At 40.4% G+C, this 18,207-nt stretch overlaps 1 protein-coding gene across 1 annotated transcript in view; it reads left to right on the plus strand.

The window, feature by feature from the left end:
• The window catches only part of LOC133095057 (zinc finger protein with KRAB and SCAN domains 8-like), a 48,017-nt gene extending 31,467 nt beyond the window's left edge, over nt 1-16,550 (plus strand). Inside the window, 2 exon segments of the mRNA XM_061195887.1 lie at nt 842-970; nt 14,909-16,550. Of these exon segments, the coding sequence (XP_061051870.1) occupies nt 842-970; nt 14,909-15,512 (733 nt within the window). The 3' untranslated portion in view covers nt 15,513-16,550.
• The last annotated feature ends 1,657 nt before the right edge of the window (nt 16,551-18,207 follow it).

The raw sequence follows: 18,207 nt of genomic DNA on the forward strand, positions 1-18,207 counted from the left end.
GAAAATACTAAATATAAGAGCAGAAATTAATGGAAAAGCAAGTATGTATTCTTACTTAGAACTTTCACACATAGAGTTGTGTTTTATGTAGTTTCTGTCTGTAGGCTACTCTCATGTATGTTACATTTGACTCCCTCTTTCTGCCTCTGGGGAAAAGATGCTAATTTCATGATCAACCTGTTCTTTCAGATGGTGACTCCTGGCCTTAAATAAGGAGTCTGTTTCAAAGCAGAGTTTTCCAAGAAGTCTAACACACAAGGGAGATGTTCAGAAGACTAAGTGGGAACATCATCAGGGGCTCCACACTGGACAAGTTCATGGACTTCTGAATAATTTACCCAAGTGGGAGAGGAGCCCCTTTGAGGACGCACAACTTACATTGCCCCAAGCCATGGAGAATATCACTCCGATAAAGAGGCCTAAGATACCTGGGAGAATTCACCCTGAAGTTCAGTCCTGTCGATGCTGTGGGCGTGGGAAATTCTCCATTCACCTTGTGCACAATTTCCAACTTCAACTGTAATAAAAGAAGCAGCCACTCGTAAAGTGAGTGGAAGTCATTAAGCCAAAGATATCCCTCCCTCATAAGACAAACCCTGGCACACCAGCAGCCCTGACCAAGCACCAGCACATCCAAACTTAAAGAAAGCCCTATAGATCCTCAACCAGGAACGACCTTCAGTGTAATCCCAAGTCTCAATAAACAGCAGAGAAGCCATCCTGAAAAGAGTTTCATGAGAATTAAGAATGTGGCAAAACCTTCAGACACTGGAGTGATCTTAGACATCAGAGAACCCTTGGGGATATCTTCATTGTCAGAAGCCTTCTCTGTGAGCTCAAGTCTCATTGAACATAAGCAAATTCATTTTGGACAGGAGCCTTATCTATGTCACGAATGTGGCAAAGCCTTTAAGTTCTCTGATAGCCTTGCTAAACATCAGAGAATCCACACTGAAGAGAAAACTTACTGGTGTAAAGAGTATAATACTGTAGGATTCATTGTGTTTCAAGTCTGGTCACCCGCCAAAGAACCCACAATGGAAAGCACCATTATGAATGTAGTGAGTGGGGGAAGGCCTTCGTTTGGAAGCCAGCACTTAATTACCAGAAAACCCATGCTAGAGAGAAAATCCATAAATATTAAAATGTGGGAAGGCCTTCACTTAAAAGCTCAATCTTATACATTGGAAAATCCATACTGGAACAAAACCCTATGTATGTATGACCACTGTGGGGACGCTTTCAGCGTTAGCTCAACTCTTAAAGTGTAACAAAAATTCCTTGTGGGGAAAAGCTCTTTAAGGGTAAATAATGTAGGAAAGCCTTCAGTCAAAGTTCATATCTTATCAGGAATTCCCTGGCAGTCCAGTAGGACTCCACACTTTCACTGCCCCCCACCAAAAAAAAAGAAAGAAAGAAAAAAAAAGTTCAGATCATATCAAACATCAGGGTCCACACTGGAGAGAAGCTTTATGACTGGGACAGGTGTGGGGAAATCTTCTCTTGAACTCATCTCTTACTAAACATCAGAGGATACACAACAAAAATGAACCTCAATAGTCAAATATGTGGTAGAGGTATAACATAGAACTTTTCAACATCAAATGTCACCACTAAGAAAAAAACCCAATTGCAAAAAATCACTTTAACTGGCATTATTTTATGCAGTTAGACAAGTATTATCAGAGAGACTTTGTCAGGTCACTTTGGGCAAAGTTGAATTAGAACAGATTCCTGTGACAGATCTCAGTGGATATTTAACTGTCTTTGGCACAGTTAGCTTTTCATTTTCTACAGTAAATGTAGAGAGAGTAGGGGGATGTCTTTAAAACTAACCACGACCTTGGATAATCCAAATATTATTTATTACATTTATTTTTTGTTTGGAATTCATGATGCTAATTAAATACTTTTTCTAAGAATGATTTTGACATTGATTCCTGGGACGCAACAGGTATACACTTCTACCAGACTTACTCCCTTTTACTTTTTTTTTTTTAAACATCTTTATTGGAGTATAATTGCTTTACAATGGTGTGTTAGTTTCTGCTGTATAACAAAGTGAGTCAGCTATACGTATACATATATCCCCATATCCCCTCCCTCTGTCTCCCTCCCATCCTCCCTTCCCACCCCTTTAGGTGGCCACAAAGCACCTAGCTGATCTCCCTGTGCTATGCAGCTGCTTCCCACTAACTATTTTACATTTGGTGGTGTATATATGTCCACGCCACTCTCTCACTTCGTCCCAGCTTACCCTTCCCCCTCCCCGTGTTCTCAAGTCCATTCTCTACGTCTGCGTCTTTATTCCTGTCCTGCCCCTAGGTTCGTTAGAACCGTTTTGTTTTTTTTTTTTTTTAGATTCTATATATATGTGTTAGCATACGGTATTTGTTTTTCTCTTCTGACTTACTTCACTCTGTATGACAGACTCTAGGTCCATCCACCTCACTACAAATAACTCAATTTCGTTTCTTTTTATGGCTGAGTAATATTCCATTGTATATATGTGCCACATCTTCTTTATCCATTCATCTGTCGATGGACACTTAGGTTGCTTCCATGTCCTGGCTATTGTGAACAGTACTCTAATGAACATTGTGGTACATGACTCTTTTTGAATTACGGTTTTCTTAGGGTATATGCCCAGGAGTGGGATTGCTGGGTCATATGGTAGTTCTGTTTTTAGTTTTTTAAGGAACCTCCATACTGTTCTCCATAGCGGCAGTATCAATTTACATTCCCACCAACAGTGCAAGAGGGTTCCCTTTTCTCCACACCCCTTCCAGCATTTATTGTTTGTAGATTTTTTTATGATGGCCATTCTGACCCGTGTGAGGTGATACCTCATTGTAGTTTTGATTTGCATTTCTCTAATGATTAGTGATCCCTTTTTATCGTGTTAGTATATCTGGGAAATGCAGCAAATAAATATCTGTGTTTTGGTAAATCATTTCACAAAATTTCCTATCCTTTGTTAAAAAAAAAAAAAAGATGGTGAAATGTGGGTGGGCCATGTGCACGTGTGATATGCTGAACACAGACCGTATTTACCTCATTCATCTTTGTGTCTCTAAAATAGTGACTGACGCAGAGAAGGCTTGTGACACATGCTGTTGAATGACTGCTTGAAGGACTCTGTTTATGGGTTGGTATCTATTCAGCCTGAAGAGGGATCTCTAATCGTTTGCTATAGGATCTGCCCTCTTCCCAGACCTGGTCAAGAAATAACCTTGGGTGCTCAGTGGGGATTGATTACAAACTCATTTCATGGTGCATCATAATCATTGGTCTGTGTGTGGGCTTACTTTCAATTTTATACATTTAGGCTTTTAACCAACTCCTTATTATAAACAGTCTTGGTCTGAACACCTTTGGGAGTTTTTCTCGAAAACATACGCAGGAATGAAATTGCTGGGTCATATGTTATGCACTATGTCAATTTTACTAGCAGGTAATGGTTCCTGTTCCTTGGGAACTAAGAGATCTATCTGGTGCCTTACATGATCATGATGTCACCTTTTCTGTGTGGGTTCCTAAGAGCAGCAGATATCCCAACCAGCCAGGCACCCTCTCATCTGGTGAGGATGGGGTGAGGTGAATCTCCAAGGTAGGAATAAAGAAACTTCAACTTCAAGAATAATGCCTGACTTCTCAGGGTCTGTTGAAGCAAACTGATTCTACTATTTAAAATACAATGTGGTTAGGGACTTACCTGGTAGTCCAGAGTATAAGACTCCGTGCTCCCAATGCAGGGGGCCTGGGTTCAATCCCTGGTCAGGGAACTAGATCCCACATGCCAAACCTAAGTGTTCTCATGCCACAACTAAGAAGCCCACGTGCTGCAACTAAAAGATCCCACATGCCACAACGAAGATCCTGTATGCTGCAACTAACACCTGGTGCAGCCAAAAATAAATACTTTTAAAAATACTGAAAAAATAAAATACAGTGTGATTAAAAGCTATATATCAGACCATGTTGTGGATAAAGGGGAAAATGAAAGCTTTTTCCCTTCTACCTAAGAACGTCATCCCAGAAAGGGAGTGTACCGAGTGCATAGGTCCTGACATTGGGCCTGGAGACACCAAAATTGGATTCTGGGGACTGCCGAAGTGAGGGTTAGTGCTGGTAAATTCCTTCCCTTTGGTGTGTGGGACCCCAGATGACCACACTCTAAAAATAAGGGTGAACCACACACAGACAGGCTCACCCAGGGGGCTGCAGCTCAGCTTTTGAATTTCTCAATTTCTACAGTTGGATTTAAGTGATTCCATAATGCTAGTGCCCTCAGGTACCAGGAAATCCTCTCTGTAAGGACGTAATAGTCTATTAGCTCTCAAATTATTATTATTATTTTTTAATAAATCACATTAGGATTTTTTTTTTTTTTTTTTTTTTTTTTTATGGCTGTGTTGGGTCTTCGTTTCTGTGCGAGGGCTTTCTCTAGTTGCGGCAAGTGGGGGCCACTCTTCATCGCGGTGCGCGGGCCTCTCACTATCACGGCCTCTCTTGTTGCGGAGCACAGGCTCCAGACGCGCAGGCTCAGCAATTGTGGCTCACGGGCCTAGTCGCTCCGCGGCATGTGGGATCTTCCCAGACCAGGGCTCCAACCCGTGTGCCCTGCATTGGCAGGCAGATTCTCAACCACTGCGCCACCAGGGAAGCCCCTCAAATTATTTTTACAAACAATTTTGCGAAAATTCTTTTTTAAACTAGGCACAAGAGAAGACAAATAATGCAAAGAAAAGTCAACAGAAGCAATTGAGAGTAGAAACATTTCTACTGGGAATTCAGAATTTGAGTTACTGGGCACAGATTTTAAAATAATACGTACAATGTTCAGAAATGAAAGATAAGAATTTTAACAAAAAATGGGGAACAATGAAAAGAACTAAATGGAAATTCTGAAATTGAAGAACAAAAACAAAGAATTTGTGGATGCATATAGCAGCAGATGAAACAGCTGAAGAAAAGATGAGTGAACTACATAGTTGAAAAGAAAATATCTAGAATGAAGCACAAAAAGGACAAAAAGGATGGATTATATAGGAAAAGGGTAAGAGACAGAGAATACAGATCTAAAATATTTGTAATTAGGGTTGTAAGAGAAATTAACAAAATCGAAGCCAGACACAATATTTAAATACATAACAACTAAGAACTTCCTAAAATTTAATTTAGACACGTGGTTAGCTCCACTGACAACCAAGCCCCAATCCTTAGGTGCTTTCCAAAAGTCACCCCATTAACATAAAAGATCTCAACATTGAGGAAATTCCAAGGTTTTTAGGAGCCTAGTGCCAGGAATGAGGAGAAAGACCAAATATATTTCTCTTATTATAAATCACAATAATCACAGGCACAATCTACCAAAACCCCAACAAGGATAAGTAGATCATCTGATTGGCCTTTATCTATTAAAGAAATTGAATCAATAATTAATAATCTTCCAAAACAGCACCAGTGCAGGTGGGTTCACTGGTAAATTCTACCAAACATTTCAGTAGAAATTTTATAAATATTATTTCTTAACAGATGATAGAAGCGGAGGGAATACTTCCTAATTCATTCTGTAAGGCTAGAATTACCCCAATACCAAAACTAGACAAAGACATTACTTGAAAGGAAAACTACAGACCAATATATTTCATGAATAGATGCAAAAATCTGCAACAAAATATTAGTAAGTTGAATCCAACAATGTATAAAAAGAATTATACAACTTGACCAAGTGGGATTTATCCCAGGTATGCAAGGTTGGTTCACCATTTAAAAAGCAGTTAATGTAATCCATCACATCAATAGGCTAAAGAAGAAAAAATATATAATCATATCGATAAATGCAGAAAAAGCATTTGACAAAATCTAACACCCTTTCATAGTAAAAATTCTCAGCAAACTAGGGATGGAGAGGAACTTCCTCAACTTGATAAAGAACATCTACCAAAGACTTCCCTGGTGGCACAGTGGTTAATAATCCGCCTGCCAATGCAGGGTACATGGGTTTGAGCCCTGGTCCGGAAAGATCCCACATGCCGCAGAGCAACTAAGCCCATGTGCCACAACTACTGAACCTGCGCTCTAGAGCCCGCGAGCCACAACTACTGAAGCCAGCGCGCCTAGAGCCCACGCTCCGCAACAAGAGGAGCCACTGCAACGAGAAGCCCATGCACCACAGCGAAGAGTAGCCCCCACTCACCGCAACTAGAGAAAGCCCACGTACAGCAATGAAGACCCAACACAGCCAAAAATAAATAAATAAATAATAATAATAAAAGATACGCAGTAGCTTCAAAAAAAAAAAAATCTACCAAAACTACAGCTAACATCATACTTAATGGTAAAAAACTAGATGCTTTCCTGCTAAGATGAGGAATAGGACAAAGATGTCCCTTCTCACTTCCATTCAACATCATACTGGAAGACTTAATGCAAATAGAGAGCCCAGAAATAAACCCACACACCTACAGTCAATTAATCTTTGACAAAGGAGGCAAGAATATACAATGGGGAAAAGACAGTCTCTTCAGCAAGTGGTGTTGGGAAAGCTGGACAGCCACATGTAAATCATTGAATTTAGAACACTGCCTCACACCATACACAAAAATAAACTCACAATGGCTTAAAGACTTAAATATAAGACATGATACCATAAAGCTCCTAGAAGAGAACCTAGACAAAACATTCTCTGACATAAATCGTAGCAATGTTTTCTTAAGTCAGTCTCCCAAGGCGATAGAAATAAAAGCAAAAATAAACAAATGGGACCTAATCAAACGTATAAGCATTTTTTTACATAGCAAAGGAAACCGTAAACAAAATGAAAAGACAACTTACAGAATGGGAGAAAATATTTCCAAATGATGTGACAGACAGGGGCTTAATTTCCAAAATGTACAAACAGCTCATACAACTCAATAACAACAACAACAAAAACCCAATCGAAAAGTGGGCAGAAGACCTAAATTGACATTTCTCCAAAGAAGACACACAGGCCAACAGGCACATGAAAAAAATGTGCAACATCAACTAATTATTAGAGAAATTCAAGTCAAAACTACAATGAGGTATCACCTTACTCTTGTCAGAACGACCATCATCAAAAAGTATACAAATAGGGACTTCCCTGGTGGTCCAGTGGGTAAGACTCCATGCTCCCAGTGCAGGGGGCCTGGGTTCGATCCTTGGTCTGGGAACTAGATTCCACATGCACACCACAACTAAGAATCCGCATGCCGCAAGTAAGACCTGGTGCAGCCTAAATAAATAAATAAATAAACAATAAAAAGGTAGATTGGTAATTTTTAAAAAGCGTACAAATAATAAATGCTGGAGATGGTGTGGAGGAAAAGGAACCCTCCTACACTGTTGGTGGGAATGTAAATTGGTACAGCCACTTTGGAAAACAGTATGAAAGTTCCTTAAAAAACTAAAAATAGAGTTACCATATGATCCTTCAATTCCACTCCTGCACCTGTATCTGGAGAAAACTATACTTCGAAAAGATACATGCACCCCAATGTTCATAGCAGCACTCTTTACAATAGCCAAGACATGGAAGCAACCTAAACGCACATTGACAGAGGAATGGATAAAGAAGATGTGGTATGTATATACAGTGGAATATTACTCAGCCATAAAAACGAGTGAAATAATGCCATTTGCAGCAACATGGTTGTACCTAGAGATTATCATACTAAGTGAAGTAAGACAGAGAAAGACAAATATCATACGATATTGCTTATATATGGAATCTAAAAAAAAAGAGAGAGAGATACAAATGAATTTATTTACATAACAGAACTAGACTCACAGACATAGAAAACAAACTTATGGTTACCAAAGGGGAAGGAGGGGGAGGGATAAATTAGGAGGTTGGGATTAACACACACACACTACTATATATAAAATAGATAGCCAACAAGGACCTACTGTATAACAGGGAACTATACTCAATATTTTGTAATAACCTATAAGGGAAAAGAATCTGAAAAAGAACGTATAGGGACTTCCCTGGTGGTCCAGTGGTTAAGACTCAATGCTCCAATGCAGGGGGCCTGGGTTCAATCCCTGGTCAGGGAACTAGATCCCGCATGCCGCAACTAAAAGATCCTGCGTGCCGCAACTAAAAGATCCTGCGTGCCACAACTAAGATCCGGTGCAGCCAAATAAATAAATAAATAAAAATAAATATTAAGAAAAAGAAAAAAAGAACATATATATACATTCTTTTTTATGGATATGTGTATAACTGAATCACTGTGCTGTACACCTGAAACTAAACACAACATTGTAAATCAACTATCCTTTAATAAAATGAATTTTTTTTAAAGAAGGACTGTTATCTGAAATATACAAAGAACTCCTAAAACTCAACAATAAGAAAACAAACAACTCAGTTTTTTAAATGGGCAAAAGATCTGCACAGACACCTCACCAGAGAAGATATACAGATGGCAAATAATCATATGAATAGATGCTCCACATCATATGTCATTAGGGAATTGCAAATTAAAACAAGGAGATACCACTACACACCTATTAGAATAGCTAAATTGCTAAACAGTGACAACTCCAAATGCTGATGAAGATGTGGAGCAACAGGAACTCTCATACATTCTTTGTGGGAATGCAAAATGGTACAGCCACTTCAGAAAACAGTTTAGCAGTTTCTTACAAAAGTAAACATACTCTTACCATATGATTCAGCAGTTGCACTCCTTGGTATTTATCCAAATGAATTGAAAACTTATGTCCACACAAAACCTGCACAAGGATGTTCATAGCAGCTTTATTCATAATTGATAAAACTTGGAAACAAGAAGATTTCCTTCAGTAAGTGAGTGGATAAACTGTGGTACATCCAGACAATAGAATACTCAGCAATAAAAAGAAATGAACTATTATGCTATGAAACTCCATGGAGAAATGTTATATGCTTTTTGCTAAGTGAAGAGGCCAACCTGAAAAGGCTACAAACTCTGGTTCCAACTACATGACATTGTGGAACAGGCAAAACTATGGAGACAGTAAAAAGATCAGTGGTTGCTGGGGGTTATAGGGGTTGGAGTGTGGGAATGATGAATGGGTGGAGCATAGGGGATTTTTAGGGCGGTGAAACTGTTTAGTATGATGCTTGTAATGGTTGATGCATGTTATTATGTTTTCTAAAACCATAGAATGTATTACACAGTTTATATTAACCTTAATGTAAACTATGGACTTAAGCTAATAATACTTTATCAATATTGGCTCACTGATTGTAACCAAAGATACCGCACTAATGCAAGATGTTAATAATAGGGTTTTTATGTAGCCGGGGAGGGGGTTTGGAGGGGCCATGTGGGAAGTCTATACTTTCTGCTCCATTTTTTCTGTAAACCTAAAACTACTCTTTAAAAATAAAGTCTATTAGGTTGTTTAAAGCTATTTTTCAGTAAAAAGACATCGGTTGGGAGTAAAAAGGGACGTGGGAGCCGATATCTGGTGTTCATATAACAAAGAGCTCATATCCAGAATGTAAAAAGAACTTTCACTCATCAATAATAAATACACTACAAAAAGGGCTCTGAGCTAACTCCTGGAGTGTGGCAAGTCTCAGCAACCTTGTGGGTGATTTGAACTTTATCGACTGGCTCAGATTTCCTCAGGAGAAGGCAGGGGGAGAGAAAGAGGGGACTAAAAATCCAAACGCCAGAATGAAGCGCTCTTCCCGCCCTGGCCGAACCTGGCAAAGGCAGTTAAAGCCGGCGGAGCAGTAAGGTTGATCATAGAGAGGACCGCGCCTCCGGATTCCTAGGCGGGCACCGGAAGTGGCCTCGTGGTCCTGGGCGCCTTTTGCTCGGCCGTTTTGGGTTCCTGGTTGGCCCGGCGGGATGGTGGCTTCAGATTTTGCCTTAACTACCTGCCAGGGCTAGTCTCCAGGGAGCGCCAGTCATCCCCAGAGCTGCGGGTGAGCGGTCGGGCTTCTCCCCAGCCAAGCTGCAGAACGCCCCATCTCTGTTGTCCCACGGGCCAGAGGTGGGAGGGGGAGGGGGTCTTTGCGGCTTGCGTGTCCTGTTCTCCCCCAAGCATGTGCACACAATGTTTGGTAACGAGCTCAGTGACGATTTGTCTCTCTACTGTTCGGTTTGGATTTGTCGCTGTTATTTTGACTTTATAATATAGCATAAACCACTCAGATTTTGCTTAATTCTCATTCTTTCATACACGATGGAGGCGGGGCGGGGGGGGGTGGTGCGGTGGGAGAGGGAAATGTCTCAACTGAGGGTTAGGTGCTTAATCCTTTATCCCCTGAACGAACACTATAACCGGTTTATGGAGCTGTAGTGTATTACTCCTCTGTATAAGTAGTTTGATTCCTTTAAAGGTCATAAAAGTTTTACTGGAAAAATAACTATGAGTCGGCTCATGTGTATATTGTCATAGTAAGTTTACTAAAGTGTGGCAAGATCCATCTTCCCTTACCTTGCTAAGGATCAGGAAGCCTCCTTTTCCCTCTACAGAAGTGTCCCAAGACCCATCCTGCCCTGCTGAAGCAGTTCTATGAAGGGGTGGTAGATTATGAGTATACATGAAAGAAAGCCTTGGCAAATGAGCTATGGTGGTCCCCAGCCTTGGCTTATGTGCTTTTTTTCTTCCTGTAATGCAGTTCTTATAAACTAAAAAGTCTTTAAATTCTGAGAATGTGGCCTTATTTCCTACAATAGAAGTTCTAATACTAATATTTATGTAGCACTTTTCTGTATATCAGCAGCCAGGTGCCCTTTCTCAGTAATTCTGATCTATTTTCACGGATCTCAGGAATATTATCCTACTAATGTTCCACTACTCAGGAACATCACCTTGGCAGTGAGTCTTCATTACTAATAACATAGGTTCTTGACTGCTCTAGTTATTCTGCTGTTTTAATAGTGTGTTCTCCTCCCACAGGAGTGCTCTGATCCTAAGGTTCTTCCTGATTCCTGGTATGTAAGACAAGTGAATCCTATCCTGAGCCATTGCACTCTAAGATGTCCACCAAGTTGAGAGAACACGCAGCCTTGACTCCTGTGGTGCACACTCGAGAGGAGCAGGAGGGACTGAGAATCGTGAAGGTAGAGGAAGAGGAGAACCATGCTTGGGAGCAGAAGCCTCGCCAACTAGGGAATGTGCACCCTTATCAGGAACTTTTCCGCCAGTGCTTCAGGCAGTTCCATTACCAGGCGGCCCCTGGACCTCGAGAGGCTCTGAGCCAGCTCCGGGAGCTCTGCCAAAAGTGGCTGCGGCCTGAGATGCACAGCAAGGAGCAGATCCTGGAGCTGCTGGTGCTGGAGCAGTTCCTGACCATCCTGCCCAAGGAGTTGCAGGCCAGGGTATGGGCGTATCATCCAAGGAGTGGAGAGGAAGTGGTGACTGTGCTGGAAAATCTGGAGACAGAACTTGGAGACAAAGGACAACAGGTGGGAAAAGGGTTATCTATTGTTCATTTATGAGAACCCCAGGGGTCTACCAGCAAAGAGAGTGGGCATGGGTAAGCAAGAGGTTTTTATGGCCATTATTTTCTGGGCTGACACATTATCCTCTGTTTTCCCTTTAAAGCTCTGCTGCTTTTGTGAACTGATTAAGACACTGGTTTCTTCATCATTCTGCTTTCTGTACCCATAGGAAATTTTATGTTTAATCGAACTTTGAGGTTTAGTTAGCTATTGCTGATCCTCTCATGAACCCAGCTCTTCTTGTATGTCCTTAGGTCCAAGCCAGTGCACGTTACAAACAAGAAGTGCTGTGGAAGGAAGTAGGACCTGTAAGCCTCACAAATCAGTCACTTAACATCCAGCTGAAGTGTGATCCTTGGGAGCATTTTCCTCTGCAAGAGAATGGTAAGCTTTAAAATGTGAATCTTTTGTGATCTTTTGGAAGCACTGAGTATAGCGTCTGCTAGGAAGCAGTATTTCTTGTGAAAAAAGTGGTATCTAGAATAGCAGAATAAGTTTAACACCAAAATACCTTTTGGTGTTAAACTTATTTTTTTTTATTTACAAAGTGAGCATATCTAGAGTTAATTTAATTTTGCATTGGGATATGTGGTATTTTTTAATTGGGTTATGATAGTGGTTTACAATTCTAACTGTGAATCCAAATCATTATGGAACCGTTATAACAATACAGATACCCAGATCTACCATAGATTTACTACAGTGGGCCCTAGTACTATATGTTTTAATTAGCTACTATAGAACAATAGTGGTAGCTTATATTTTAAAAATTCAAGTAGTATAGAAAAATACAAAATGAAAATAAAAGTTCCATTCCGAAGAGTTAACTACTGTTAACATTCTCTAGTACATACTTCTAAAATTTTTCTTGTATAGTCAAGCCTCTCCCCACTTTTTAGGGAAATTGGTATCATGATGTATTGACTATATTTTTAAATTTTTTTATATTCTTGATGCTCTGGCATTTGGGGCCTTGATCCTGGACAGACTGTCCTTCCCAGGGCTAGCTAATTCCTAGAGACAGCAAAGGACTCCCCTGCAAGTGGGCCTTTCATATACAATCCAACCAATCTGGAGCCCAGTCCCCCAACCATCTCCTTTATCAAACCGTCACACACCAAGCCAATATTCCCCCTGCCCTAAATCACCCCAGGGTCAGATACCAGAGAACTAGGGACCATCTCTATAGCCCAGAGTGTGCCAAAATTATTCAAATTATCCATCCTAAGCTTACTCAGCATACCTACCCTGCCTTATCCATTCCCTCCTGGGGAAACTCCAATAAAGGCTCTAGGCCATGCTCTCCCCTCTTCCCCTTCTGCCTCCTGATCGATCGTGGTGCTTTCCCATGCAGCCCTGCATGGCAGACTACATCTTCTGTTCCTTGGGATCTACGAGTGTAAAAAATTTCTTTCTTCGTATAGTCCTTTCCATGTCTGCGTGTCTTACCATACCCGCTTAAAACAAATCCTGGATACATTTTAACATACATATTATACACACCACTTTGCATTTTGCTTTTTTTTTGTTACCTAATGAGAATATTCAGGACATTATTCATTCATGCACCAAATATTTATTGAACATCAACTATGTGTCCAGCAATATTCTAAGCATTGGGGATACAGAGGTGAACAAGAAAGCCAACGTCTCTGCCCTCATGCAACTTACATTCTAGTTAAATCAGTGGGTACCACAATCTCAGTTCCTTCATTCAGTTGCAGTCGATGTTTGTGGCCTAGAGAAAACATGCAGAAATAATGTTATTCTTATCAGTAGAGTTATTTTATTCTTTTTGATGTTTAGTTTTCTGTTGCATACATGTATAATAGTTAATTTAATAGTCTTCTACTGATGTGCATTTAGGCTGTTTCCAGTATTTTCGTTATTTTATTTATTTATTTATTTATTTGGTCGCGCCATGTGGCTTCTGGGATCTTAGTTCCCCTACCAGGGATTGAACCGGCACCCTCAGCAGTGAAAGCATGGAGTCCTAACCACTGGACCACCAGGGAATTCCCTCTTTTTGTTATTTTAAACACTGCATCAGTGGATGTCTTTATGTAAAAGTCTTTTGGCTCTTGTGTGAAAATATTGGAGGAAAAAAATTCCTTTAAATGCAGTGAGAGATTGATAGCCACTGGATTAAAGTAGAAAACTTATTATATAGGCAACAAAGTTATAGTTATTACCTCTAGGGAAAGTAAAAGGACACAGGGTGATGGAGAAAGATGAATTGGGATTTGGACTTCTTACTTTTATACCTTTTGTACTGTTGAAATTTTTACCATGGGTATCTATTCTTTTTATAGTAAAAATAAAGAGTGCGGTCTTTGAATTCAGATAAACCTGAGTTTCCGGCCAAGCTTTATCACTTAATAGTCATGTGATCACAGACCGATTATTTAATTTCTGTGTTTCAGTTGCTATATCTGTTACCCAGCTCATTGTGTTGCTGTGAGCATCACCAAATATTGGGTGATCAATTGGTGTTTTAGCTATCCCATTTCCATGTAACAAACCACTCCAAAACTTAGTGGCTAAAAGGAACAACCATTATGTTATCTCTCACAGTTCTCTGGATTGACTGGGATAAACAGGATGGTTCTTCTACTGTACATGATATCAATTTAAGCTGTAGTTATCGGGGGGCTTGCCTGGACTGTGATACTCGAGATACTTCACTCACTTCTCATACTTTAGCAGGAGATGGCTAGAAAACTGGGCTTAGCAAGATTCTGAGATGGATGGGCCTCAGGTTATCTCATTCTCTCACTCTTCATGTATCTCTTTAGCGGGGTAACTGGACTTCTTACATGGTAACTCAGGGATCTCAAAAGCATCTTTTAAAGTCTTAATCCTTGAACTGACGTATCATCACTTTCACCATATTCTGTTGGATAAAGCAATTCACAGGCCAGCCTAGATCCTGTGTGGGAGGGGGGTGGACTACACAAGGGATGAATGCTAGAAGGTATGTTCATTGGGGACCCTCTGAAGACTCTTGGGAAATTCACATTTCTTTCCTGCCATTCTGAGTTTTTAGATCTGGGCTGGGGCCCAAAAGTGTTTTATTTATTTACTTTTATTCTCTATGACTCATAGGTGCAGTGAGTATCAAAAACCATTAGGATAATAGTTCTTGCTTATTTAGCACAATCCTTGATATTAGTAAGCATTCATAATGTTATCAATTATTATTACTAATCTTACTTCCAAACATTTATGTGGGACATGTGGCACTTAAATAATCGACTTGCTCTTTCAGCAGGAGCTGAGACCAGGAATATGACTGGTGAATTTGCTCCAAAGCAGATTTCTGCAGAAAGGAATTCATTGGTTGCTTTCCAGGATGCAAAGTGTGGAGAAACTTTTCAATATAGGGGTAAATCAGAACAGCAAAAGGTCAACCCCATGAGAGTAAAAAGACACAAATGTAAGGAGTGTGGAAAGGCCTTTGCTCAGAGCTCAGGGCTTGTTCGACATTGGAGAATTCACACTGGAGAGAAACCTTATAAATGCAATCAATGTGGAAAAGCCGTCAGTTATAAATCAGCCCTTCTTTCACACCAGGAAATTCATAATAAAATAAAACGCTATCAGTGTAATGAATGTGGGAAAGCCTTCAGTCAAAACACAGGCCTGGTTCTTCATCAGAGGATCCATACTGGGAAAAGACCTTATGGATGTAAAGAGTGTGGTAAATCCTTTAGTCAAAGTTCACACCTTATTGGACATCTGAGGATCCATACTGGAGAGAAACCCTTCAAATGTAATGAGTGCGAGAGGGCCTTCACTCAGAGGTCAGGACTCATGGAACATCAGAGAAGTCACACTGGAGAGAAACCGTATATGTGTAAGGAATGTGGGAAAGCTTTCCGAGGGAGCACCAGCCTTACTCAGCACCTGAGGATCCACACTGGGGAGAAGCCCTATCAGTGTGAGGAATGTGGACGAGCCTTCATTCAGAGGTCAAGCCTTGTTCGTCATCAGAGGATCCACAGAGGGCAGAAGTCTGTTTCTGTATCCTAATTGTAAGAAGGCCTTTAATCATAAATCAGGCCTTACTGAACACTTTAGAAAGCTATGCTGAATACAGACCCAATCACTGTGTAATAAATTCAAGACATTAGGGATGTGGTGTCTCCATTGTTATTCTAAGTAGTCAAACTAGAAGAGATTCTGATATCATCCAACAGATTGAAAGAAGCTGGTAGCTTGTCACTGGAGCAGACCATTCACATTTTGGCCTGAGTCTGTTGTGGATGCTGCTATTTCTTTCTCGCATTCTTTTGGTCCTTCTCCTTTGTGGTCCTTCAGCACTTTTGCTCCTTGAAGTCACTACCGTCACATACCCTGAATAACCTGATGATACAGTGGCTCTCAGATTTTGAACAGAAGACCACTGAGACTGTTAGTGTGCATACCATGCAAAGGAGAACTTAGCAGGATGAACAGGGAAAGTGATGCTGTTGTTAACGTTATATAATGAGGGGTAAGCTAGGTAAGTTACACTTAAAAGTGACTACTCAACGACACAGCTTGCTGTTTTGTTTGCCTTCTCTTCACCCTGTTGGTGAGGGAGGAAGTCCTACCCTAGGATTTGGAAGATGGCCAAACACATGACACGCAACAGTGGACAGATGGGATTGACAGCAGTTAATTAGCCGCTTATACTCATAGCCTAGGGGAGGAGGGCCACTTGGGAGCAGAGTGAACAAATAGGAGCTTTGGGATACAGGCTTTATAGTAATAAGATGGGGTGATGTCTGGTTTCCTTGGGAGGATGTGATTGACTTGTTTGAATAATTTCATGGGCAGGCAAGGGGGTGAAACCCAGTAGGTTGAGGAGTGTAGCTAGTCCAGCTGATGGGGAACGAGCCAAGTGGGGTCACTTCCTGCTGGGTGGGAGGCATATCTAGCAAGAGCAGAGGAACCGATGATTAGGCTTTTGGGTCCCTGTGAGGCTCAAAGATGTCAAGGCAGCACAGGAAGTTTTAGGCCTTGCTGCTCACTTTGTCAACTTAGAAAAAAGACATAGTTTTTAGGAAAGAGTTATAATGTATATCTGTGCCCTCAAGAGTGCTGTTTATTCATATGTACTCTTTTTTTTTTTTCTTTTTCTTTTTGAATCTCAGTGATACACATTCCTCTTCCAGTTTATCTCTAGGAAAAAAATCCCAGAAATACCTTTGACCATCCAGCATGCCAGTTGGACTTGATCCCATATTGGTGGTGGGATTGAAGAGACATCAGGTAGCAGGGTCTATAATGCTTCTACATCTTTCTGACTTTCTTATGCTAAAAACCAGTAGAGATCTCAAGCTCAGCTCCCTCACTGTCCACTGTTATCGTCTGGATACCTATGTCCTCATTATGCTTTAGTTTATCTTTTCAACCTTTGGAATAGACAGTCTGAAAAGCATTGATATTGTCTTCTACTTTGACTTTGAATGAAATATATTTTTCACTATTAGGAGGACTTGAGAAACTAGAAAGTGTATAAAAGTGGGGTATTTCACTATATTCATATTTTTATAGGGACGGTATAAATAAATACCAACCAAGAAAACTCTGGAGGTGCTAATTGTTCATCCTTAGTGCCATCACTTACTTTGTTTTGCCTTGTTTCAAGGCTCAGGTAGGAAATACCTGAGAGTTTGACATCTACAGGTCAGAGGGAAATACCTATGACAAAAATAAAAGAGAAGTGGATAGAACATTAAATCTCCCTGAAGTGAGACACCCTGAAATTTAAAATGCAGACTTGCACAGAATACTTGTACATTTGAGGAATTTTCAACCAAGTGGATGAATTCTCCTGTGAAATGTGCTGATGAACTGAGCTTTTCTGGCAGTGGGAACTATGCCAGAGATGAAAACTGGCATCCTAAGGATCAGATACATTTGGCAGACATTTGTGTAGCTCATTCATTGTTTTTAGGAATTGAATTAGCTGTCAACTTAAAAAAATTTAGAAATTTTATGTAGAAATGGGATTTCCATATTATTTTGAAAAAAATAAGATCTGGCATCACTGGGCCAGACCTCTTACCTTCCAGTTCTTTCCATGCCCCACCCTCCAGCTTCATTATGTGTCTGAGCCCTGGAGACATTTGAATTTGCTTATCTGGAGAATGACTACTTCAGAGGAGAGTTTTATTTCATAGCAGAGTAAACTAAATAGAAACAAGGTGAAGTCATCCTTGACTTTCTGATAGGTTGTTTGCAAAAAATGGAAAACCATAAATTGAGAAATTTGAAAAGTAGGATACAGGTTTCCCCTGCTACCTGAAAGTGAAGCATTCCTATGAAACTTTTTGTAAGCCGAAATGGCATAAAGCAAAGAGGCAGTTACCTTAGGACACATTTTGCTAACGAATGCACAAAATCAAGATAAAGCACAGATGCTCACAGACACAGTTCAAAGCTATAGTGGCTTAATGCTGAGATGCTGAGTGTAGTTCCCAGGGAAGGAGCTTGGTGGTGCCACTCTTGCTGCTTGATTTGCGCGATACCTCTCTACAAGGCTGGCTGCAAAACAAATGTTGAACGCTATTTTCGCTTTTCACCTTTTTTGGCAAACAAAATCCTCTTCGGCTTTCTTTCAGTTAGTGAAAACAGGTACTAATGTAGGTCTTTATTTGTAAAGGCGAAGAGGCGTAAAGCAAATTTTCAAAAAGAGGGATACTTGTATTTCTTGATTTAGTTTAAATAAAAATAATGA

This window comes from Eubalaena glacialis, chromosome 7 (assembly GCF_028564815.1).
Source record: "Eubalaena glacialis isolate mEubGla1 chromosome 7, mEubGla1.1.hap2.+ XY, whole genome shotgun sequence".
In the NCBI taxonomy this organism is placed as follows: Eukaryota; Metazoa; Chordata; class Mammalia; order Artiodactyla; family Balaenidae; genus Eubalaena; species Eubalaena glacialis.